Source organism: Mobula hypostoma, chromosome 3 (genome assembly GCF_963921235.1).
Source record: "Mobula hypostoma chromosome 3, sMobHyp1.1, whole genome shotgun sequence".
In the NCBI taxonomy this organism is placed as follows: Eukaryota; Metazoa; Chordata; class Chondrichthyes; order Myliobatiformes; family Myliobatidae; genus Mobula; species Mobula hypostoma.
The window spans coordinates 99,104,609-99,131,842 of record NC_086099.1 but is presented as its reverse complement, the minus strand read 5'-3'; the positions used below and the strand labels follow the sequence as shown (position 1 = coordinate 99,131,842).

Below are 27,234 nucleotides of genomic sequence, written 5' to 3'. Positions count from 1 at the left end.
TGCTTTGTGCCTCTAAATAACTGCATCACTGCAAATGCTTCTCAGTTATAAACTTTGCTAAGCTACACAGCAAGATAATGGACTAGTCATCGCTGGATAAAACTGTACAGCCCAATCCACACACAGCCATATTCCACTCCTCAGAATGAAAGTGAAAGGTCATCCCTGATCCTCAGAGATTGCTTAGAGGAGGAACAACTTCTGTTGACATTGAACAAACTTTTAGTCAGCATTCAGCTGACCTTTCAAATGCCACTCAAACTTTTGTTTTAAAAAATTCTTATCCCGTTGCAGTATCGACTCCAAATGTTGCACTTTTCCATCATCTGTAATTTCCTTTTCTTCCCCCAAAGAACTTCCCTTCAATAATTAGTACTGAAGTTTCCCATATTATGTTCACCAAGACTTTTTTGCGCTGCAGGGTTCGGATAAGGCAGTTACATAATATCTCTCAAATCCAATCAGTGAAACTATCTAACACTTTCCATGCTATCAACATTCTTCATAATCTCACAGATTACAAATTGGTCTTCTCAACACCAATTTGAAACTTCAAAATTCTCTTCGTAATTGTAATCCTTTCTCTCTACTAAATTAATTTAATCTTACACATTTCCATTACTTCCTTTCCTTAAAAATTTGTACAAGTTTCCAATGACAGCTGCTTTTTATATTCTTAAAGCTTAAAGAACAGATGCCTCAAACTTCCTTTTTTAATAACAGCTAAACAGAGTTTATCATATACAGAAGTACATGTATACACAAATGCAATCAAAATAAAATTTACTTACACATTGAATTAGACAAGCAGAATTCACAAATTTTAACAGTAAATTGCGCCTGATACCCTGAAGCCCAATCTACCACTTCCTTCAACACCTTAATCACATATTCTCTTCAAGTAACTTACATCCTGGATTGCCTTGTGTCTAATGTTGAAAGACCCAACACACCCGATGACCCCAGTTTACATCATGTCTCAGAATATCTTAGGGTGCATCTTAGCATCATTCTCTATCTGGTTATCTTTGCTCAAGCAGACTTACTTATTCCCCTAGCATCTCACAGCAACTAGGAATAAGTAATAAACACAGTTTTTCCAAAATTTATCTGCATAACAACCAAGGCTTTTAAAAACTTCCCAGTCATACCAGATAGCAAAAATTGAAAACACGACACCCTTGCCTACCATGCAACAATACATTTTAGATAATTACCAACTGATAAATGCTAAACCTAATCTGCAGCATCAATAACATTGAAATAATTCTGGATACTTATTTAGCACCCCCATATAATATATAAAGGCAGTCCTCAGGTTACAAACGAAATTTGTTCCTAAGTCTGTCTTTAAGTTGAATTTGTAGCTAAGTCGGAACAGGTACATATGGTTCTTATTTACCGTTAGTTAGTCAAATGCTGTTTCCCTCTTTCGAAATGTAGGTCCTTTCAGGCATTTTTTTCCAAAATAAGCCAGTCTTGTCTACATTAAATACGTGGTCTGGCAAATAACCTCCCTCCTCAATAATTTTTTTCAACATTTCAGGAAAATCACTTGCTGCTTCACCTTGCACTTTAATATTATGTAAATTTGCCCTCACTTTGAAACTATTGAACCAACCCCTACTTGCAACAAATTCTTCATCACAATCACCTTCACTTGTTGCACGTGCAGCTTTTAAATCATTGAAAAGGCTTCAAGCCTTTTCTTGCACTAAGTAAGGTTAAGAGGCATATTACACTGATTTTGATCTTCTAACCAAATTATCAATCGCCCTTCTATTTCAATAATTAAACCACTGTGTTGCTGAGAAATAATTGTAGCTTTCATCGGGGCAGGACCTTTCACATGCTCCATTATTCTCACTTTATCCTTTAAAATTGTTCCGATCATTGACCGACTGCAGCCAAATGTGTTTCCAATGACGTTTCACCTCTTTCCGATCAATTTATTATTTCCACTTGAGTTTCCACAGTGTTAACTCAAATTTGAGTATTTAACTCAAATTTTAATACAATAGGCTTTATGGCAGTCCGCTCATGAGTACAAACTGTCCGTAAGTTAGACGTTCTTAACCCGGTTACTTACTGTATATAATTATAGGGCAAAAAAATAATTTTGCAAAATATCAACCTTTATTGCTTACGAAAGGTTCAAAAAGCCAGGTAATGATAGAGATCTAGAAGATTATGAAGCAAGCAGGAAGGAGCTCAAGAAAGAAATTAGAAGAGCCAGAAGGTGCCATGAAAAGGCCTTGGCGGCCAGGATTAAGGAAAACCCCCAAGGCATTCTACAATTATGTTAACCAGAGGAGATAGCAGAGGTACTTAATGAGTACTTTGCTTCAGTATTCACTATGGAAAAGAATCTTGGTGATTGTAGGGATGGCTTATAGCTGACTGAAAAGCTTGAGCATGTAGATATTAACAAAGAGGACGTGCAGGAGCTTTTGAAATGCATCAAGTTGGATAAATCACTGGGACCGGATGAGATGTACCCCAGGCTACTGTGGGAGGCGAGGGAGGAGATTACTGAGCCTCTGGCGATCATCTTTGCATCATCAATGGGGATGGGAGAGGTTCCGGAGGATTGGAGGGTTGCAGATGTTGTTCTCTTATTTAAGAAAGGGGGTAGAGATAACCCAGGAAATTATAGACCAGTAAGTCTTACTTCAGTGGTTGGTAAGTTGATGGAGAAGATCCTGAGATACAGGATTTATGAACATTTGGCGAGGCATGATATGATAAGGGAATAGTCAGCATGGCTTTGTGAAAGGCAGGTCATGACTTACGAGCCTGATTGAATTTTTTGAGGATGTGACTAAACACATTGATGAAGGTAGAGCAGTATATGCAGTGACAAGGTACCCCATGCAAGGCTTATTGAGAAAGTAAGGAGGCATGAGATCCAAGGGGAAATTGCTAATGCACGGAGGACGTCACTGTGATGAAAACCTTCACCGCACGTGGATGACAACAGAGGTGCATTCACTACTGAAGGCCCGTGACACAGCCTACAGATCGGGGGACAGGAGTGCGCTTCGCTCAGCCAGGTCTGCGCTTCCACTGGGGATCAGGAAAGCGACAAGGGCCTATGCGGGCAAAATACATGGAAACTTTTGTGACACAGGTGACACCAGACGGATGTGGCAGGGAATTAAAGCTCTAACAGACTACAAGATCAGGCAGAAAACTGATGACAGCGACATCTCTCTACCAGGAAGGCTTAACAATTTCTTTGCCCGCTTCGAAGCATCAAACACTACAGCAAGGGGGAGAGCCAGTCCCTTTTTACCATCTGACCAGCCGGCTCCAATCATTGATCCAGAGCAAACACGGAGGACCCTTGCCAGGGTCAACCCACGAAAAGCGGGAGGTCCCGACAACATCCCTGGAAATGTGCTCAAAGAATGTGCTGATGTATTAGCAGATGTCCTGACAGACATTTTCAACATCTCCCTTAGGCAAGCTATTGTCCCCAGATGTTTCAAAACCTCCACAATCAACCCTGTAGCAAAGAAATCAGTTCTAGCCTGTCTGAATGATTACCATTCCGTTGCCCTGACCCCCATTGTGATGAAATGTTTTGAACGGCTTGTCAAGCCTCATATCACAGCCAGCCTCCCCTCATCGCTGGATCCTCTACAGTTTGCTTATTGTCCAAATCGCTCTACGGAGGACACAATATCCACCACACTGCACACAGTTCTCTCTCACTTGGACAACAAAGACACTTATGCCAAAATCCTGTACATTGATTTTAGTTCAGCGTTCAATACCATCATCCCGCAGAGACTAGTGGAGAAACTGTCGCTACTTGGCCTTAGCACTGCCATGTGTCGCTGGATTCTGGATTCTTGACTGAGAGACCACAGTCAGTCCGTGTTGGCAGGAACATCTCTGACTCCATCACACTGAGCACTGGATCCCCACAAGGCTGTGTGCTTAGCCCATTGCTGTTTACATTGCAAACACATGACTGTGCAGCCAGATTCAAGGAGAATTTGATCATTAAATTTGCAGATGATACCACAGTGGTGGGGCTCATCAGCAAAAATGATGAAACTATGTATAGGGAGGAGGTCAAAAACCTAGAGAGCTGGTGCAGGGATAACAACTTGATGCTTAATGTCACCAAAATGAAGGAGATGATCGTCGATTTCAGGCGGTCTCAGCCTGAGCACACACCCCTCAGCATCAGCGGCTCCACAGTGGAGAGAGTGGAAAACGTCAAGTTTCTTGGTGTGCAGATCTCGGACAATCTCACGTCGTCCAGGAACACCACTGGGATTGTGAAACGGGCCCAGCAGAGATTGCACTTTCTGAGGAAGCTTAAACAAGCATCACTCCCCACTAACATCTTAACTACATTCTACAGAGGCGTGGTTGAGAGTGTGCTGACCTTTTGCATCACAACCTGGTACTCCAGCTGCAGTGCTGTCGATAAAAAAGCCTTGCAGAGGGTGGTTAGGGGAGCAGAGAAGGTTATTGGGGTCTCCCTACCTTCTGTCCAAGACCTCTTTCAGAGTCGATGCCTCCAGAAGACACGGTACATCATTAAAGACCCCTCACACCCTCTCCATGAACTGGTTCTTCTTCTGCCATCAGGCAAACAATACAGGAGCATCAAAACTAAAACCACAAGACTACTAAACAGCTTCCTCCCACTGGCAGTCAGACTGCTAAATAGCTGCTCCACCTGACTCTGCTTTGGATACTTTTAACTGGCACTGGACACTTATAACTGATTTTAACTCACATGTGGCTGTTGCGTTTTACTATTTATTGTTATGTTTATTATTTAGTGTTGCATTTGTTATGTTATGATTGCACTGCCCCGAAGAAATGCTGTCTCATTCTGCCCTGCAGAGCTGATGTATGGTTAGGATGACAATAAAGTTTTTTCAATCTTGAATCTTTGAATCTTTGTGGCTTGCCCACAGAAGGCAAAGAGTGGCTGTAGACAGGTCATATTCTGCATGGAGGTTGGTCACCGATGGAGTGTTTCAGGGATCTGTTCTGGGACTCCCACTCTTTGTGATTTTTATAAATGACCTGGATGAAGAAGTGGAGAGATGGGTTAGTAAATTTGCTGATGACACAAAGGTTGGGTGTGTTGTGGATGGTGTGGGGGGCTGTCAGAGGTTACAGTGGGACATTGATAGGATGCAAAACTGGGCTGAGAAGTGGCAGATGGAGTTCAACCCAGATAAGTGTGAGGTGGTTCATTTTGGTAGGTCAAATACAATAACAGAATGTAGTATTAATGTTAAGACTCTTGGCAGTGTGGAGGATCAGAGGGATCTTGGGGTCCAAGTCTATAAGACACCCAAGGCTGCTGCGCAGTCTGACTCTGTAGTTAAGAAAGCATATGGTACACTGGCCTTCATCAATAGTGGGATTCAATTTAGGAGCCAAGAGGTAATGTTGCAGCTACATAGGACCCTGGTCAGACCCCACTTGGAGTACTGTGCTCAATTCTGGTCCCCTCACTATAGGAAGGATGTGGAAACCATAGGGTGCAGAGGAGATTTACAAGGATGTTGCCTGGATTGGGGAGCATGCCTTATGAGAATAGGTTGACTGAACTTGGCCGTTTTTCCTTGGAGCGACGGAGGATGAAAGGTGACTTTTTAGAGGTGTATAAGATGATGAGAGGCATTGATTGTGTGGATAACCTGGAGCTTGTTGTGGAAAGAGTGCATTAAAGAGCTGTTGAGACAGGCCAAGTGAAGCAATAGGTATGGATAATCCATCAGCATTGAGGTGTACGGCTTGGACCTATACGCTGGCTGGCACAATGAGCCATCCCAGGGGTCTGGCAGTAGTTACTGCATGTGTTGGCAGACCACCTGTCCCTTCCTGCTTGATGTTTTAGATGCTTCAAGCTGACCCTTTCTCTGAATACATAGTTCTCTCTGGCCCAGAGATTCTTCTAATGACAACAGGTTCAATAGTGATGTTATTGAACTCACTTCTGTAGAGAATTTTTTTTAAGCTGGAAGGAGCTGTTCAGCCAAACAAATAAATGGGGAGAAAATAATAGCTTCAATCACAGCCAACATGATATGAGAGACACCAAAACATCCAGGTAATCTGTCAACACGTCAATACATGGAGAATTACAAGTGAATGAGAATTTCAAGAATTCTTTATTATTCACACATGCACTACAATATCAAACTTGATGGCTTGTGTAGAGAATTGCAAATAGTTATGCATTTAAGCAATGACAAATTACCTCAAGATCCTGACCAATGGATTGGCTTGTTTTGCTCCTATTTGTAGGTTTCCAAACATATATGGCATGAACATTTATACAAACATTTTGAAAAACAAACTACTGTGCGTACACCAAAAGAAATAAAAGCTCAAACACATACAGAAACAAGTATACAGGTTTCCCCCGCCATCTGAAGGTACAGCATTCCTATGAAACGGTTCGTAAGCCGGAAGGTTGTAAAACGAAGAGGCAATTGTCATTTATTTATATGGGAAAAAATTGTGAGCGTTCACAGACCCAAAAATAACCTACCGAATCATGCCAAATAACACAAAACCTAAAATAACAGTAACATATAGTAAGAGCAGGAATGGTATGATAAATACACACTCCATATAAAGTAGAAATACTTCTCTACAATTATTGCCTGCACTATTCTCCGTAGCGAAAATCTCACGCAAGCGCTCTCGGCGAGAACACGGCGCAAGCGCTCTCCAGTGACCTTTACGCTATGAAGCTGCCAAATCATACCAAATGACACGTAAAAATACACAGCCTATATAAAGTAGAAATACTTCTCTACAATTATTGCCTGCACTATTCTCCGTAGCGAAAATCTCACGCAAGCGCTCTCGGCGAAAACACGGCGCAAGCGCTCTACAGTGACCTTTACGCTATGAAGCTGCCAAATCATACCAAATGACACGTAAAAATACACAGCCTATATAAAGTAGAAATAATGTATGTACAGTGTAGTATCACTTACGAGAATCGGAAAAACATCGAGCACACTGATGATGGTGTGTCAGGCTGGGTCATTGGAGGTTGGGGTGATGCAGTGGCCCCCACCGTCCGGGCTGCACACAGAATGCAGTGACATCCGCAAAGAATGCAGTGGTACAGCGGTAGCCGGGACGCACCCAGCACATCTTTAAGAAAAAAGCCGAAATAAACAAGCTAATTAATTAGGTGCTGCCCGGCACGTAAATGTCAGCCCAGATCAGAGGCGATTGCCAACTGCATCGTCTCTGATCTGAGCTGACATTTACATGCCGGTCAGCAGCTAATTAATTAGCCTGTTTATTTCAGCCTTTTTCTTAAAGATACGCTGGGTGCGTCCTGGCTACCGCTTCATTCTCCGAGAATCGGTATCTATCCATGGCCTGGGGGTTGGGGTGGTGGGACACTGGGGTGCCATCTCATCGTCAATCAGGACAGGCAGGTCATCTTCCTCTATGTCTGCCTACCTCGATGTCGAAGGTCGAGGTTCGTCGTCTGCTGTGGCTGATGTGGAAGGCTTGCCTGACTGCTAGCCTCGTGCATTTTTCTATTATACAGTTCTTTGTAAGCACTCAAATCATCTTGCAAATGTGCACTAAACCGACGTACCCTTTCAAAATTAAAGTCGTACTTTATCATTGCAGCGAAAATCTCACGCCGTTGCATCATGTTCAGTTCCTGGACGACTTCACTTTCGCTACTGCATTCGGTTTCGATTGTTATCCTTTCCTCTTCCAATTGCATCAGCTCTTCATCTATCAGTTCTTGGTCATGGGATGCCAAAACCTCTTCAACGTCATCTTTGTCAACTTCCACAAGCCAAACTCACTTTGTCCTTACTTCGTTCACCACGATCAAAACGCTTAATTATGTCTAGTTTTAGGCTAAGTGTAACACCCTTACGAGCTCTTTCAGGCTTTTCCAATACCTTAGAACTCATCTTGCTAATGGCTGCTCAAAGGCACATGTTTAAGCAATGTTGGCGAAAATGCCGTTCCAAATCCGGGGGAGGAACTTGGCTGTTCAGGGCGTGCACTGCCTTTTATCGTAATAGTGAAAACACCTTCTGTTAGTGAAAACAGGGAACTAATGTAGGTCTTTCGTAATAGCGAGGTTTCTTAAAGCGAACGTTCGAAAAGCGGGGGGATACCTGTACATACAATTTAGATTAAAAGGGCACAAGGAGTACTATTTTAGTACTACATAAATGCTACCTCACAGTAATTAAAAATCTGAAAGTACAGCAATTAAGGGGGGGGTCAATGTTCATAGGCAATCAGAGGTTTAAGTTTGTATAAAACTCATATTAAGACACAGGAATAACAGTGCAGTTTTAAGTGACCTAGAAAATCTCCTATTTTTTTTTATGAAGTTAAACTGACATTGGAATGACTAGAAAAGCAAATCAACGCTATTACCAACAATCTTTCAAGTTTTAGTGAATTCTTCACCTTAGCTGGCAACATTGTAATTAGGTTGGGTCATCCCGCAGAAAATGAAGCAGGTATCCATGAAATCCAAGACATTTCTACATACTGAATTCCAATACAGAGCAGCTACCACGGTTGTAAGAAGAATGGAACTATTTGAACAGTAAAAGAGGAGACCTGGATTAATGTGAAAATTCCAATTTAGAGACTGATGCAAATTAATGTAATTGGTCTGTGAGAAAATAAAGAATAAGGATAGTGAAATTTTTGCATTAGGGATTTTCTATACAGGAAGAAAGGATGAATTACAACCACTAATGTAAGATACAAGAGAAACTTAGATATTCTAACTCATTACACAGCAAATGACGATGCAGACCCTGCTAGTCTTAGCTTCCTGCATTTGGCCCATGTTCCTCCAAACCCCACTCCTCCATTAACCTACCCAAGTGTTGCTTAAATGACACTACCATACCTTCCTGAACCACTGCCATATATGGCAGCTGATTCCATATAGTCATCACCGTTTTCATGAAACAGTTGCCACTCAGGTCTCTGTTAAATCTTTCCCTCTCAACCTAGTTTTTGGGGGAGAGAAAACTATTACCACCCACCTTTTCTATGCCTCCCATAATTTTAATCACTCATCTTCTAATTTTCCAGAATAAAGACCTGGCCTGGGCAACCTACCCCCATTACTTAGTCCCTCTAATCCTGGTAATATCTTTGCAAATCTTATCTACTCCTTCTGGTTTAACCAAATTGTTATTATACCAAGGTGAGCAGAATAGTGCACAATATTCCAAGTGCAGTCTCACAAATGATTCATACACAGCATAATGGCACAACACCAATACTTGATGCTCTAATTGACGAACATCTTTTTCACCACCTTTTCTACCTATGACACTGTTTTCAACAAACGCTGCACTTGTACTCCTAGATCCCTCTGTTCCATTACACTCCCTAGTGCCCTACCATTCATAGATAAGTCCTACACCAGCTTAATCAAACATCATCTCACATTCAGCTATATTGAAGTCCATTTGCCACTCCGTAGCCTACTTCCCTAACTACCAAAATCCTCCTATAATCTATGATAACCTTCTTCATTATTAGTTCAAAGGACCACATCTAAGAAACTACTCTTCAAAACTGAACTGGCAACAGGCACATTTTAATTTTGCAATGCTGGATGCTTATAATTTATTGTCTTTGATAATGAGTCGGCTTCTTCAACTGCTGTAGTTTACCTGGTAGTTATTTCCACAATGTGTTCATAGGAAGTTCCAAATTTGGGGACGAGCAACAAGTTCCAAACTCAGATGTGGTGGATTTAGAATGGTGTTCCCAGGCATATGTTATACTTATCCTTCTTTATGAGGAAGATCACAGATTTAGGTTTTTTTTCATGCAAGTCTACATGAACAACTGCTGTCTACTTATGTTGATGCTGTCCACCAGAGTGTACACACCAGCAGAGTATACTGTGGTGGACAGCATCAACATACATGTTCAAGGGACTACTTTGCCCTTGACTGTAGATGTGATGTTGAGTTTTATTTTATAAATGCTGTCAGGAACATTGCCTATCATGGAAAGGCTTTAGGAGGTTAGGTGGTTTCCTTCTCAGCAGTATGTTCGGGATCCAACCTGCTCTTGTAGCTATTGTAGCAGTGGGATTGGTAACTAGTTAATGTTCAATTACATTCCTAAACCCTTTGAAAATGAAGCAGTTCTATGCCATAAATAACAGGAGCTAGATAATATTCAAGCATGGGTGCTAATAATCACAAGACACCCAGACATTAAACATCTCCAGTAAAAAATAAGTCTAACCTGCAGCCTCCACCAACAAGGAGCAGAAGGGCTAAGGGTGCAAAAGAATATCACCACCTGCAAGTTATCGTCTAAGTTACACACCGTTTTGACTTGGTGATATATTAGTGTTTCTTTATTGTCCCTACTTCCTGGAAACCTCTATCCAGCAACCTTATGGAAGCACTTTCACTGAAGTAAGTGCAACAGTTCAACACCAGCTTCACAACAGAAATTCAGGAGGAACAATAAACAGCCACATCTCTTATATGACTCTTATATGCCACGCGACAGTGAGAGTAGGAATGCAATGAGGTGGAGGATAAATGCGTGGCTGAGGGATTGGAGGAGAGGGCACGGATTCAAGTTTTTGGATCATTGGGACCTCTCTTAGCGCAGGCGTGACCTGTACAAAAAGGACGGGTTACACTTGAATCCTAGGGGGACCAATATCCTGGCAGGGAGATTAGCGAGGGCTACTGAGGTGACTTTAAACTAGAATGGTTGGGGGGTGGGAATCAAATTAAAGAGGCTAGGCGAGAGGAGGTTAGTTCACAACAGGGGGATGGGAACCAGTGCAGAGAGACAGAGGGGTGTAAAATGAGGGTAGAAGCAAGAAGTAGTAAGGAGAAAAGTAAAAGTGGCAGGCCGACAAATCCAGGGCAAGCATCAACAAGGGCCACTTTTCAACATAATTGTATAAGGGCTAAGAGAGTTGTAAAACTGCGCCTGAAGGCTTTGTGTGTCAATGCAAGGGGCATTCGTAACAAGGTGGATGAATTAAAAGTGCAGATTGTTATTAATGAATATGATATAGTTGGGATCACAGAGACATGGCTCCAGGGTGACCAAGGATGGGAGCTCAACATTCAGGGATATTCAATATTCAGGAGCATAGACATGAAAGAAAAGGAGGTGGAGTGGCGTTGCTGGTTAGGGAGGAGATTAACGCAATAGAAAGGAAGGACATAAGCCGGGAGGATGTGGAATCGATATGGGTAGAGCTGCATAACACTAAGGGGCAGAAAACGCTGGTGGGAGTTGTGTACAGGCCACTTAACAGTAGTAGTGAGGTTGAGGATGGAAACAGGAAATTAGAAATGTGTGCAATAAAGGAACAGCAGTTATAATGGTTGACTTCAATCTACATGGAGATTGGGTGAACCAAATTGGTAAGGGTGCTGAGGAAGAGGATTTCTTGGAATGTATGCGGGATGGTCTTTTGAACCAACATGTCGAGGAACCAACTAGAGAGCAGGCTATTCTAGACTGGGTACTGAGCAATGAGGAAGGGTTTATTAGCAATCTTGTCGTGAGAGGCCCCTTGGGTAAGAGTAACCATAATATGGTGGAATTCTTCATTAAGCTGGAGAGTGACATAGTTAATTCAGAAACAAAGATTCTGTACTTAAAGAAGGGTAACTTTGAAGGTATGAGACGTGAATTAGCTAAGATAGACTGGAAATGACACTTAAAGGGTTGACGGTGGATGTACAATGGCAAGCATTTAAAGATCGCATGGATGAACTACAACAATTGTTCATCCCAGTTTGGCAAAAGAATAAATCAAGGAAGGTAGTGCACCCGTGGCTGACAAGGGAAATTAAGGATAGTATCAATTCCAAAGAAGAAGCATACAAATTAGCCAGAAAAAGTGGCTCACCTGAGGACTGGAGAAATTCAGAGTTCAGCAGAGGAGGACAAAGGGCTTAATTAGGAAGGGGAAGAAAGATTATGAGAGAAAACTGGCAGGGAACATAAAAACTGACTGTAAAAGGTTTTATAGATATGTGAAAAGAAGAAGTTTGGTTAAGACAAAGGTAGGTCCCCTACAGACAGAAACAGGTGAATTGATTATGGGGAGTAAGGACATGGCAGACCAATTGAATAATTACTTTCGTTCTGTCTTCACTAAGAAGGACATAAATAATCTTTCAGAAATAGTAGGGGACAGAGGGTCCAGTGAGATGGAGGAACTGAGGGAAATATATGTTAGTAGGGAAGTGGTGTTAGGTAAATTGAAGGGATTAAAGGCAGATAAATCCTCAGGGCCAGATGGTCTGCATCCCAGAGTACTTAAGGAAGTAGCCCAAGAAATACTGAATGCATTAGTGATAATTTTTCAAAACTCTTTAGATTCTGGACTAGTTCCTGAGGATTGGAGGGTGGCTAATGTAACCCCACTTTTTAAAAAAGGAGGGAGAGAGAAACCAGGGAATTATAGACCGGTTAGCCTAACATCGGTGGTGGGGAAACTGCTAGAGTCAATTATCAAAGCTGTGATAACAGCACATTTGGAAAGCGGTGAAATCATCGGACAAAGTCAGCATGGATTTGTGAAAGGAAAATCATGTCTGACGAATCTCATACAATTTTTTGAGGATGTAATTAGTAGAGTGCATAGGGGAGAACCAGTGGATGTAGTATATTTGGATTTTCAAAAGGCTTTTGACAAGGTCCCACACAGGAGATTAGTGTGCAAACTTACAGCACACGGTATTGGGGGTAAGGTATTGATGTGGATAGAGAATTGGTTGGCAGACAGGAAGCAAAGAGTGGGAAGTGACTAGTGGGGCAGTGACTAGTGGGGTACCGCAAAGCTCAGTGCTGGGACCCCAGTTGTTTACAATATATATTAACGACTTGGATGAGGGAATTAAATGCAGCATCTCCAAGTTTGCCAATGACATGAAGCTGGGCGGCAGCGTTAGCTGTGAGGAGGATGCTAAGAGGTTGCAGGGTGACTTGGATAGGTTAGGTGAGTGGGCAAATTCATGGCAGATGCAATTTAATGTGGATAAATGTGAGGTTATCCACTTTGGTGGCAAAAATAGGAAAACAGATTATTATCTGAATAGTGGCCGATTAGGAAAAGGGGAGGTGCAACAAGACCTGGGTGTCATTATACACCAGTCATTGAAAGTGGGCATGCAGGTACAGCAGGCGGTGAAAAAGGCGAATGGTATGCTGGCATTTATAGCGAGAGGATTCGAGTACAGGAGCAGGGAGGTACTACTGCAGTTGTACAAGGCCTTGGTGAGACCACACCTGGAGTATTGTGCGCAGTTTTGGTCCCCTAATCTGAGGAAAGACATCCTTGCCATAGAGAGAGTACAAAGAAGGTTCACCAGATTGATTCCTGGGATGGCAGGACTTTCATATGAAGAAAGACTGGATGAACTAGGCTTGTACTCGTTGGAATTTAGAAGATTGAGGGGGGATCTGATTGAAATGTATAAAATCCTAAAGGGATTGGACAGGCTACATGCAGGAAGATTGCTCCCGATGTTGGGCAAGTCCAGAACGAGGGGTCACGGTTTGAGGATAAAGGCGAAGCCTTTTAGGACTGAGATTAGGAAAAACTTCTTCACACAGAGAGTGGTGAATCTGTGGAATTCTCTGCCACAGGAAACAGTTGAGGCCAGTTCATTGGCTATATTTAAGAGGGAGTTAGATATGGCCCTTGTGGCTGGGGGATCAGAGGGTATGGAGGGAAGGCTGGTGCAGGGTTCTGAGTTGGATGATCAGCCATGATCATAATAAATGGCAGTGCAGGCTCGAAGGGCCGAATGGTCTACTCCTGCACCTATTTTCCATGTTTCTATGAATAAAAATAATGTCAGTCTAATTCTGTATTTCTGTACTCTTTCCTACATGATGGTGGGAATCTCAGGAGGAAGCCAAGATGGATCACCCACAGCACTTTTGGCTGATTTGGTTTGCAAGTACTTCAGCCTGGTACTCAACACTATTACAGTTAGTTTCTATCACTTGTAGGAAACTCCTTCTCCAGTTGGTTATTTAGTCCCCATGACCATTCATAACATTGTGACAACACTGCAGGGTTTTAAATTAATGCTTTTATTACAAGGTCACTCATTGCTTATTTAATGTCGTTTTGGTTCATTATACTGCATTCACAGAACAATGTAATCCTTTTTCATGTGATCATTGAAAATAAAATAAACCCAACAAAGCAAATAGGTGCGTGTGATATTTAACTACAACAGGATTTGTTAGTCATAGTTCAATGTCTGAAGAAAAAAGTACTTAGAGCCAGGTTGCAGCAAGAATTAGAACATAAAATAGAGCCCTTCAGGCTATGATATGCCGACTTTTTAACCTACTCTAAGATCAGTCTAACCCTTCCCCCCTACAGACCCTCTATTTTTCTATCATCTATGTAACTGTACCAGCGTTTTTTTTTAAATGTCCCTAATATATCAGCCCCTACTACTGACCCTGGCACAGCACACTCTGTGTATAAAACCTGCCTCTAATATACCCATTACACAATCCTCCAATCACCTTAAGATTATATTTACTCGTATTAGCCACTTGCAAAAAAGTCACTGGCGATCTACTCAATCTGCACCTCTTAACATCTTGTACACCTCTATTAAGTCGTCCCTCATCCTCCTTCACTCCATAGAGAAAACCTCTACCTTGCTTAGTCTTTCCTCATAAGACAAGCTCTCTAACAGAGGCAACTTTCTGATAAATCTCCTCTACACTCTCTCTAAAGCTTCCACATCCTCTTTACAATGAGGCAACCAGAACTGAACACAATATTCCAATTGTGATTAAACAAGGTTTTATACAGCTGCAACATTACCTTGTGGCTCTTGAACTCAATCTCCCAAGTAATGAAGGCCAAGACACTATACGTCTTCTTAACAACCCTATCAACTTGCACAGGATCCATAGGCGTAGATCCCAAGATCCCTCTGTTCTTCCTGAGTAATAGCAATGGCATCAAAAGGATTGAAGGGAAAAAGAAAAACACTGTTCTGGAACCTACTCAAGCAGATAGTCATGCCAAGTGGAGATTTTAACTAACACACACAAAAAATGCTGGTGAATGTGTTACGAGAATACACATAAAATTAAGATGTTTGCTGGCCTGGGCTAGCATCAGTGGCATCAGCAGTTGGTCTGCCACCTGCCCTCAGGGGAAGGAGAGATAAGGAACAATGGAGCAGCGTCTGGAGATGTGTAATGAAGGGATGTGGGAGAGAGAGCTGTCTGGAGCGGCTCCCCCCTTTGAACCCTGAACTGTTTGAAGTGATGGACAGGCGATACCCCAGCAGGGGGATAAAAAGGGACAGGTTCGCTAAGACAGGGACACACGCCACCCGAGGTAACGAGACCCTGGAAGCGGTGCGCCTCTCACGAGTGGGTGAGAAGTATCAGACAACGACAAGGGTGGAAAGGTACGATCAGCGGGAACCCGGTGTGTGTCCGCCCTTGCCTGGGTGCCGGGTTCACTGCAGTGGATCGACCGCATCTGGAGAAGGGGTCACAGTCGGTGACCTCAGGTGATATCACCAAGGACCCGCCCAAAAAGTTGCTCGTGAGCAATCTCGCTGGTCTGTGAGTGAAGCTGTGCTGAATGATGAGTTGTTCCTGTTCTATCTGTCTCTCTTCCCGCACGTTGTCCATCGCCATGGCAACGATTACTGCGAACTGAACTACTAACTGGACTGAACTTTGAGTCATTTTGAAATTGGTCATTTACCCCTAGACAACGATAGAGCTTGATTGATGCTGTTATCTTAATTCTGTGCACATGTGTGGTTATCATTGTTGAACTGTTGCATTTATTATCCTTTCGATTACTGTGTTGCTCGTTTCTTTAATAAAACTTTCTTAGTTCTAGTACTGCAGACTCCAACTGAGTGATCCATTTCTGCTGGTTTGGCAACCCAGTTACGGGGTACGTAACAAATGCAACAGGTCAGGCAGCATATATAGGAAGAGGTACAGTCAACGTTTTGGGCCGAGACCCTTCGTCAGGACTAACTGAAAGAAAAGATAGTAAGAGATTTGAAAGTGGGAGGGGGAGATCTGAAATGATAGGAGAAGACAGGAGGGGGAGGGATGGAGCCAAGAGCTGGACAGTTGATTGGCAAAAGCGATATGAGGCTGGAGAAGGGAGAGGATCATGGGACGGGAGGCCTAGGGAGAAAGAAAGGGGGAAGGAAGCTCAGAGGATGGGCAAAGAATACAGTGAGAGGGACAGAGGGAGAAAAAAAAGAGAGGAAATAAATAAATGAATAAATAAATAACTGATGGGGCACGAAGGGGAGGTGGGGCATTAACGGAAGTTAGAGAAGTCAATGTTTACGAATACCCCATCCGTTATTTATTTATTTATTTATTTCTCTCTCTCTATTTTTTCTCCCTCTGTCTTTCTCACTATACTCCTTGCCCATCCTCTGGGCTTCCCTCCCTCTTTCTTTCTCCCTCGGCCTCCCGCCCCATGATCCTCTCCGCTCTTTTTGCCAATCAACTTTCCAGCTCTTAGCTCCATCCCTCCCCCTCCTGTCTTCTCCTATCATTTCAGATCTCCCCCTCCCCCTCCCACTTTCAAATCTCTTACTATCTCTTGTTACGAGAATACACATAAAATTAAGATGTTTGCTGGCCTGGGCTAGCATCAGTGGCATCAGCAGTTGGTCTGCCACCTGCCCTCAGGGGAAGGAGAGATAAGGAACAATGGAGCAGCGTCTGGAGATGTGTAATGAAGGGGTGTGGGAGGAAGAGCTGTCTGGAGCGGCTCCCCCCTTTGAGCCCTGAACTGTTTGAAGTGATGGACAGGCGATACCCCAGCAGGGGGATAAAAAGGGACAGGTTCGCTAAGACAGACACACACGCCACCCGAGGTAACGAGACCCTGGAAGCGGTACGCTTCTCACGAGTGGGTGGAAAGGTACGATCAGCGGGAACCCGGTGTGTGTCCGCCCTTGCCTGGGTGCCGGGTTCACTGCAGAGGATCGACCGCATCTGGAGGAGGGGTCACAGTCGGTGACCTCAGGTGACATCACCAAGGACCCGCCCAAAAGCTGTTTGTGAGCCATCTTGCTGGTCTGTGAGTGAAGCCGTTCTGAATGATGAGTTGTTCCTATCCTATCTCTCTCTTCCCCCACGTTGTCCACCGCCATGGCAACGATTACTGCGAACTGAACTACAAACTGGACTGAACTTTGAGTCATTTTGAAATTGGTCATTTACCCCTAGACAACGATAGAGCTTGATTGATGCTGTTATCTTAATTCTGTGCACATGTGTGGTTATCATTGTTGAATTGTTGCATTTATTATCCTTTCGATTACTGTGTTGCTTGTTTCTTTAATAAAACTTTCTTAGTTCTAGTACTCCAGACTCCAACTGAGTGATCCATTTCTGCTGGTTTGGCAACCCAGTTACGGGGTACGTAACATAAGTGGGGTTCTCGTCCGCGATTTTGAACGCTAAATTTGGGACGGAGTAAATTGATTGGGTTAAAATTCCCGAAAGAAAGAAAAGACAAACAGCAGAAATGGAGGTTGAGGAATTTATAAAGGCACCGACCTTGGAGGCATTAGAGGATGCCAGGAAATCGGAATTGATAGCTGTGGCAAAACGGGTGAATCTTGCTAAGGTGAAGTCGACAATGAGGAGAGAGGAGATACACAGAGCTATTGTAGAGCACTATGTATCTAAAGGTGTGTTTCCCCAAGGTGAGCTGGGGGAGGTGTCTATTGAAAAACCTGCTGGAGACGCGGTACAGGTACAGCTTGAAAAACTGAGACTCGAGCACGAGTTCCGGGTACGGCAGTTAGAAAGGCAGGAGAAAGAGAGAGAGTTAGAAAGGCAGGAGAAAGAGAGAGAGTTAGAAAGGCAGGAGAAAGAGAGAGAGTTAGAAAGGCGGGAGAGAGAGAAAGAGGTAGAAAGGCAAGAGAGAGAAAGACAGTTGGAGAGAGAAGAGAGAGAAAGGGACAGACAGTTGGAGAGAGGAGAGAGAGAGGGACAGACAGTTGGAGAGAGAGGAGAAACAGAGGGAAAGGGAATTTGAGCTGGAGAAGTTAAAGATAAGGGCCGAGCAGGGGCTCGTGCCGAACCAAGGTGGAGGGTTCCGGGCGACCCAGGAGGTTAGGCTGGTTCCCCCATTTGACGATACCGATGTGGATCGGTACTTTCTCCATTTCGAAAAAGTGGCCATAAGTCAGGAATGGCCGAGGGATAAGTGGGTTGTCTTACTTCAGAGTGTACTGAAAGGGAAAGCCCAACAAGCTTACTCCGCTTTATCCCCGGAAGATGCCCAGAAGTATGAGGTGGTGAAGGAGGCCATCCTCAGGATTTATGAGTTGGTCCCGGAGGCATACCGGCAGAGGTTCCGGAATGCGAGGAAGCGGTGGGACCGCACGTATTTGGAGTTTGCTCGTGAGATGCAAACATATTGTGAGCGTTGGTGCGCCTCGAAAGGGGTAGAGGGGGATTATGACAGACTGCTGCAACTGGTTCTGATTGAGCAGTTTAAAGGTTGTGTCCCTGAGGGTATGAGACCCTACCTCGATGAGAAAGAGGCAGCCACGTTAGCCGCAACTGCTAAGTTAGCGGATGAGTATGCGTTGACGCATAAAATGAAGGTTGCCCCGAGTAAAGGCTACCAGAAGGGTAGTCAGGACGGCGGGGAGAGTCCGCCGGAAAAGTCAGAAAGTAAGCCGGGGACTAGTGAAAAGGATAAGGTAGACCGGGAGCAGTCTGGTAGGAAGTCTCCTGGGGTCGTCTGTTATAATTGTGGGAAAGTCGGACACTTTGCGTCCAGGTGCTTTGCCCCAAGGAAGGAGACGGGGAAAGGAAAAGCGGAAATTTTGAATGGCTGTATTGAGCTGTTAAGCGAACCGCTAGGGAAGGACAGGTCTGAAAAAGTCCAGGAAGGGCGCGAGAGGTTTATCTCGGCCGGACTGGTGTCAGTGAAAAAGAGGTTAAAACCAGTTCCAGTGCGGATCTGGAGAGACACGGGAGCGTGTCAGTCACTAATACTGAAGAGTGTATTAGAGTTTAGCTCAGAGACCCAGACTGGGGAGGTAGAGGTCAAAGGTGTTGGGGAAGGGACAGAGTCAGTCCCTTTGCACCAGATACATTTACAGAGCAACCTGGTCTCTGGACTAGTCACGATCGGGGTGAGGTCCGAATTACCGATGAAAGACGTGGAAGTCTTGCTCGGTAATGACATCGCTGGAGGAATCGTGTTCCCAGTCGTGAGATTGACGGGTCAGCCTGCCAGCATGGAGGCCCCGCCCGCGATGGTGAATTTGGCTGAAACATTTCTGCCAACCTTGTATGAGACAGGGTGTAGTGAGATAAGAGGTAGTGAGGGAGCTGGGACGGACGTAGCAGTAGCCAGGAAAGAATTTGTGCAGACGCAGGAGCGAGACGAGGGGCTGATGGTTTTGGCCGAGACAGCTCTCTCTGACACAGCCTTGACAAGGGAACTAGTAGGCTATTGTGCGGATGAGGAAGTGCTAAGGAAGAAAGGGAAATCAAGTACAGCATCAGCAGATGAGGAGTGGGGGGTGGTGCAAAAGAGTTATGGGGATGAGGTTTTTAACATGGCCCACGAGGTACCCCCCGGTGGACATTTTGCGGTGCTGGAGGAAACAGTTGGTGGAATCATGAAAGAGAGTTACCGGCTGCCCAGGGGGAAGAATGTTATTGATCATGACCGACGCGAACTGAGACGGTCACCGGCTTTTGATATGCTAACAAACCTAGTCGGTGTTAGCGTGGAAATCAATGAAGCTAGGGGCCCCCTGTTAAGAGAAAAAAACCATTTTGAAAAGATTAGGATGGGATCGGTCAGATGGGAGAAGGCTATTGTTTTGGCCAGGTCTACTGATAAGGTCTCTCCCTTAATCCCCGAAGGAGTAATTAAACGACTCGCACCCATGTGTTTGATTGTCCCGAGGAAATGCAAAGAACTGGGACGTTGGGTTATGTCGGTTACAATAGGGCGGCCAAGTAAACAACACCCATATTTTTTGAGTAATTCAGTGACTAAAGGGCTGATGAACACAGAGGTGTGTATTGGCAATTTAACACGGCTGTCTGAAGCCAGCTTGATAGTGAACCTTGGAAAAAATGAATTCGGCCACACGAATGTCACTTACCTGGGAATTGTGGTGACACAGGGGCAGCTGGCAGTGATGCAAGCTACAGTGCAGGCTATCGCTGACCTCCCAACCCCGACAGACAAGAGGGCCCTCAGAAGGCTTTTGGAGATGGTGGGGTACTGCAGGAAGTTTTGCAATAACTCTGCGGTCAAAACCCGTCCCCCTCCTACTAAGCCCTTGCGAGGGAAAATTGAGTCGGAATGGGACGACCCTTGTTGTTGTGGTCCGGGACAAAACCAAATGAGAGGTTACATTGGTCGCAATTCATCAGTGTTTTTGGCCACTATGAAGTTTGCTGAGTTGGAGCCTGGTCTAAGGGATTATTAATAACACGTGTAAAAGGAACAGAAAATGTGATGACTGTCTGTCAAGGTGTTGACAATTTCAAATTCTCTGTATTAGCTAAATAACTGTTAAAGATGTATATTGTGTATGTATCAGATAATGTAGTCATGTTTGTAATTTTTACCTCCCGGTAAAAATCCTTAAAGGGGGGAAGTGTTACGAGAATACACATAAAATTAAGATGTTTGCTGGCCTGGGCTAGCATCAGTGGCATCAGCAGTTGGTCTGCCACCTGCCCTCAGGGGAAGGAGAGATAAGGAACAATGGAGCAGCGTCTGGAGATGTGTAATGAAGGGGTGTGGGAGGAAGAGCTGTCTGGAGCGGCTCCCCCCTTTGAGCCCTGAACTGTTTGAAGTGATGGACAGGCGATACCCCAGCAGGGGGATAAAAAGGGACAGGTTCGCTAAGACAGACACACACGCCACCCGAGGTAACGAGACCCTGGAAGCGGTACGCTTCTCACGAGTGGGTGGAAAGGTACGATCAGCGGGAACCCGGTGTGTGTCCGCCCTTGCCTGGGTGCCGGGTTCACTGCAGAGGATCGACCGCATCTGGAGGAGGGGTCACAGTCGGTGACCTCAGGTGACATCACCAAGGACCCGCCCAAAAGCTGTTTGTGAGCCATCTTGCTGGTCTGTGAGTGAAGCCGTTCTGAATGATGAGTTGTTCCTATTCTATCTCTCTCTTCCCCCACGTTGTCCACCGCCATGGCAACGATTACTGCGAACTGAACTACAAACTGGACTGAACTTTGAGTCATTTTGAAATTGGTCATTTACCCCTAGACAACGATAGAGCTTGATTGATGCTGTTATCTTAATTCTGTGCACATGTGTGGTTATCATTGTTGAATTGTTGCATTTATTATCCTTTCGATTACTGTGTTGCTTGTTTCTTTAATAAAACTTTCTTAGTTCTAGTACTCCAGACTCCAACTGAGTGATCCATTTCTGCTGGTTTGGCAACCCAGTTACGGGGTACGTAACACTCTTCTTTCAGTTAGTCCTGACGAAGGGTCTCGGTCCGAAACGTCGACTGTACCTCTTCCTATAGATGCTGCCTGGCCTGCTGCGTTCAACAGCATTTTTTGTGTGTGTTGCTTTTTAGTGTGCATCTGCAGATTTCCTCGTGTTTGCGTAGATTTAAACTTTCATTTTGGAGAAACTGTCATTAAAATACAAAACCAACTATTCGTCTGACTACAAGCTGTCCCCAAATTATGAAAACCTTCTACATCTGAACAAGCTCGCATGTTATTTAAAAAGTACATGTTTGCTCTTGTGAACAGCAGAAAAAGATACACCTCTCTCTCTCACAATTTTTACTAATGTCTTATGTACTTTTGGTGCCGTTCATTACAATACTGTGGACGTATAGGTACCATAGCAAGTGATTTTCTGTAGTTTCTGACTTTATGGAGAAAATGGACTTCCAGACATCAGTAAAAATGGAAAATGTTTGTTACCCAGAAACAGCCTGTGCATGTTAGGCACTCTTGTGGAATCAGGGTTTCATTGGTACTCCCTGGCTTCAAATACCAAAACTCTATGAATCTTGGATGATTAGTGCTGGCAACTGAGATCATCCAAACGAATCCTGGAATTAATTAGCATCCATCAATTCACAATTACTGGTAGCTGGAAACAGACCCTGTTTAACGCTGAGGGTGCATTCCTCGAAGAGCGCTATGTAAATCAGCGCAATGCGGGGTCATCATTACGTAAACAGACCCAAGTGTCTGATTAAAAAAACTCAAATCTGAGATATATATTATTTTAGGTATACACAGTAATATGTGGAATAACAAACACACGAATAGGCCTAACCTGTACATCAGTGAAGCAACAGTGGAGGGAAGCAGACATTGGTTACACCTTAGAGGGGGATCCTAGCTATGGGTGCTCCTCTAACTTTGGCTTCTTCTTCAAGTAGACATCGAGATTTGACTGCCTTTTCTTAAGTTTCTGCTCATGAAGCAATTCTCGGTAGCAAGGAATCACGTAGAGAACACCTCTCTTTGTCTTATTGCTTCGCTCCCAGTCAGTCATTATTGATCAACATTGTAAATTTCAAAGAAGAGCCAACACCAACCTGACACTCATCGGCTTCCAAACGCCATATCGCTTGCAGTTTCACATCCAGGCTAATGCTTTCCCTAAACATCTTAGATGTACTATCCTCACGGAAAATTGCAGGCCATTTTCCAGACATTATGGGTGAAAACAAAATGGAATAAAGTGGCGAGGGGGCAAAAATGTTTACACATGCGGAGGAGGCAGAGCGCAAACTAATACGTGATCAGCTGTGAGTGGCTCAGAGCCTATGTAAAGCACTCTCGTTGGCTGATTGTTTACTGAAATGGTGGCCGCTCTTGAGAAGTTTTAAGTGTTGTTTAGAATGAATTTTTGTCATTTAAAAAAATTTCAATAAAGAATTGAATAACCACATTGTAACGAATCAGCACTATGCGGGGTAGTGTTATGCAGGGTCTGAGAGTAATGGAAACCCAAGATTTTTTTAACTTGCATAATCTAGCCAACTCATCTTAATTCAGTCCAAACGCTGGCCTATTGAGATCAGCAAATTCAGAAGGTAAAGGTCGTTATATTTGAGACTTCTCTAAATCTGGTCTTATGCACAAAATCAAGTGCATTAGGAAATGACAGCAGTTTCCACTCTTATCAGAATGAGTCTTTAAGATTAAATTTTAAAATACATAAAATTCCTGTGATAACCATTGTTCAATGAAGGCACTCGAGCTTTTTTTGTCAGAGATGCCATCAAACATTGCCAAAAAAAGATTTTTATAAGTGGTTAACATTTCAGTACTATACTTAGTTCAGGGAAAGATGGCCTTGCTTGCCAATTTAGGGCCATGTCTGTCCATTGATGTGGACAGAAAAGATCATTTGACACTATTCAAAAGGTTTCCTATAGATCCCGGTTAGCTACCAATAACAACATACAGGTGGAATCACCAAGTTCGTTTTACTGCTCATGAGGGAATCTTGCAATAATATCAATTGATTCATGTTTTAACTCACAATCATGGACAACACATCAAGTTTGATTCAAAGCAAGATAACACCAATCATGAAAATCAAAATTATCAGTGCTGGAGATTTCTAGCTTCTGACATTTTCTGAAAACATTAAACATACTTAAATGCAAGTTTTTTTGTTGTAAGTTTACGTACAAGGTTTTCTACAGAACCACTACAAAATTATGCAACTTTCAAATGTGCTGTCTTCAAAACATTAATGGATAAATACTGCTACTAAAAAGCAAAATTTTCTCTAGGGATCTAAAAGAAAATGAAATAACTGGTATGCTAGCACATATAAACAGTTCAGCATAAATTTACAAATGTAGTCATCAATAGTAATACTGATATTTATAGAATTTAACAGAAGCAGTTATACCTAAGATAGGAAAATCAACCCAAACTTTGCGTAAAACCTGCTATATCATTAATAAAGCCTTGAACATCGTACAAACCATTTTAGTAGAGGCATACCTAAGAAATTTAAATCAAGACATGATTACATTGTCCCAACAAATCAGTTTCCACATTTATTCAATTATCTTTCAATTCTGTATTACGTTACAATTTAAGAATAATTAGCTATCATTACTTCCCACTACTCATACCATTTGGATCCCTATACTCACTCTGTTGAAAACTGGTAGCATCATGTATAGCTTTTCTTCCTGTTCCTTCTGCGTCATATGCCGAGGTGAATGACAGAGTTCCATGAACAGACGACGCAAGTGCATTAAACCAAGGGCATTATCCTGTGGACTACACTCCTCCTGCCGTGGACGGCCCATGATTCTCTTCACCATGTTCATTTTCCCTTCTTTCCTGAAATCACGAACGATCCTGTTGAATAAGAGTTTGAATATTAATGAAACTGAGGTATGGCACTATTTACAATAGTGAGCACAACATGCCCAGAGAAAATTATTCACCTTTAGGTAGTCCCAGCAACAAATTTACATTAATGATTTCCTAAATAGAATCTTCCATGAAAGGATTTCAAGACAATTTTGAATTCAAAACAATATTTGTGAAGCTCATCATATTTTTCCACATTGGTGCAAGAATGACACTGCATTCTATCGAAGTCAAATAATCATTTCAAGAGCAATAGGCACATCATGTTCACTAAGATTTGAATATTGACTTTTAGAAAACATAGGTACAGATAGTGAAAACAATGTCCACAAAAGTATTATACTTCGAAGTTCATCAGATATCTTTTGCAAGTTGATAGTTGACCTTCCTGTCAGTTTGAACCAGTCTAGCCATTCTCCACTAATGACTCTCGTTAATAAGCCGCTATTTGTCCACAGAACTGTGACTCACTGGATGTTTACTTTTTCTGGCATCATTTACTGTAAACGCTAGAGATTGCTGTGCATGAAAAATCACAGTTTCTGAGATACTCAAACCATCCTGTCTGGCACCAACAATCATTCCATGGTCGAAATTACTTAGATCACATTTTTTCCTCATTCTAATGTCTGATCTGAACAACTGAACCCCTTGACCATGTTTGCATGCTTTTATGCATTGAGTTCCTGCCACATGATTGGCTGATTAGATATTTGCATTAATGTAGTGTACGGGTATACCTAATAAAGTGGCCACAGCGCATAGTAAGGGGACTGGCCCTCATCCCTCAAACAATATCTCAATACCCAACTCAATTTTCTCTCCCCACCCTCACCAGCACCCTATCTTGCTCCATATACAAACACACGTCAGTCAAAAACTTCAATGCAACAAGAACTACAAACATTCTTTAGATGTGAATATGGCTTGAGAAAGAATATCCAAATTTCCTAAGTTTCATTAATCTCAGTTGGAGGAGCTTTCCAAATTTTTGAAGTAAACTGGAATGAACATTTTCTTGAACATATCATGGCATTTTGAAATAAATGGATGACTTAAGAACACGAGAAATAAAATGATGCCCAGTGTAACTTAAAAACCCTAGCTCAAATAATTAGGTGTTATTTATTTTTATAGCTGACAGCGAATTTGGATAATCCTCTTTTCTCACAGATCATGCAAAGACATAATTTGGAATTAATTTGCTTGTACTCATCCCAGTCCTTATTGGTAGAAGAAAGCTGACCATTTAATCTATATTAGAGCAGAGAATAACTGTCATGGGAAAGGCCATGAGCACACAAGTACAATGGGTAAATGTACTTCTGAAATTATCAGAGGGGCAAACTACTTCAGCAAAGTGTAATGCATTGCCTTTCTGTCAGGCTGTGATTAACCACCAAATTATCCCTAAAATAGGAAGCTTTCCTAACATGGTTGTTTTACACTTTACACTTACAGGGACAGATATACCCCTTGTATATAAGAGCAGAAAAACTATATAAAACCACTATCAAACATAATGGCCAACCATGAAACAACTCTAGAATGCACCTCTGCACCATCCGTAACAAGCAGTACTTCCCAGTGGCCAAACGTTTTAACTCAGATTCCCATTTCTGTTCTGACACATCGATCCATGGCCTCCTTTTGTGCCAAGACCATGCCACCTTCAGGATGGAGCAGCAACATCTTATATTCCTTCTGGATAGCCAACCTGAGAGCATGAATATGAATTTATCCTTTTGGTTAAAAATTTCCCTCCCCCTTCCACTATTCCCCACTCTAACCTTTTACCTCTTCTCACCCGCCTATCACTTCCCCCTGGGTCCTCTTCTCCTTCCCTTTCTCATATTGACCACTCTCAGATTCTTTCTTCTCCAGCACTTTACCTTTCCCAACCACCTGGCTTCACCTATCACCTTCCAGCTACCTTTCCCTCCACTCCCCCCCCCCCACCTTTTTATCCTGGCATCTTCCTCTTTCTGTCTCAGTCCTGAAAAAGGCTCTTGGCCCGAAACTGTTTACTCTTTTCCATAGATCCTGCCTGACCTGCTGAATTCCTCCAGTGTTTTGTGTGTGCTGCTTTGGATTTCCAGCATCTGCAGACTCTGTCTTTATTTTTTAAAAAAGGCAATTACTTCCTAGAGATTGATACCGATAGTTTCTATTTACACAAATACCATAGTGACTAGTGATAGAAATTTCAAAAACTCCTGTCCCCAGACATCTATTGAAAGAACTGAACAGACACATCATAAAGGAATAATTTCAACAGTGAAGGTCTCAGCACAAGTTTAGTAATTCCTTGGTCTTACTGATGGTGAGTGCAAGGTTGTTGTCACGACACCACTCAACAACCAGCTAATCTATCTCGCTCTTGTACTCCTCCTTGTCACCATCTGAAATTCTGCCAATAGTTCTGCATTGCCAAATTTATATATGGTATTTGAGCTGTGCTAGACACAGACCCGTGGGTGTACAGAGTAAAGCAGTTGTCTAAGCACGCATCCTTAAGTGTGCTAGTGTTGACTGTCAGTGAGCAGAGATGTTATTTCCGACCTGCAGAGACTGTGGTCTCCCTCTGAGAAAGTCCAGATCCAGCTGCAAAGGGAGACATAGAAGCCCAGGTTTTGAGGCTTTTTGATTAGAACTGAGGGCATGATTGTGTAGAACACCAGTATAATCAATAAACAGCAGCCTGACATAGGTATTACTATTGTCCGGCTGAACCAGTGCCGAGTGTAGAGCCAGTATGATTGTATCCACTGTTGACTTATTGATGATTGGCAAATTGCAGCG

At 43.1% G+C, this 27,234-nt stretch overlaps 1 protein-coding gene across 4 annotated transcripts in view; it reads right to left on the bottom strand.

Annotated features, from left to right (window-relative positions):
• Positions 1-27,234, bottom strand: part of wdfy3 (WD repeat and FYVE domain containing 3) — a 369,321-nt gene that overhangs the window by 225,257 nt on the left and 116,830 nt on the right. For all 4 annotated transcript variants that reach the window (XM_063043525.1, XM_063043526.1, XM_063043527.1 and 1 more), the window contains exon 2: positions 24,207-24,417. In XM_063043525.1, the coding sequence (XP_062899595.1) occupies positions 24,207-24,417 (211 nt within the window). The remainder of the gene's footprint in view (positions 1-24,206; positions 24,418-27,234) is intronic.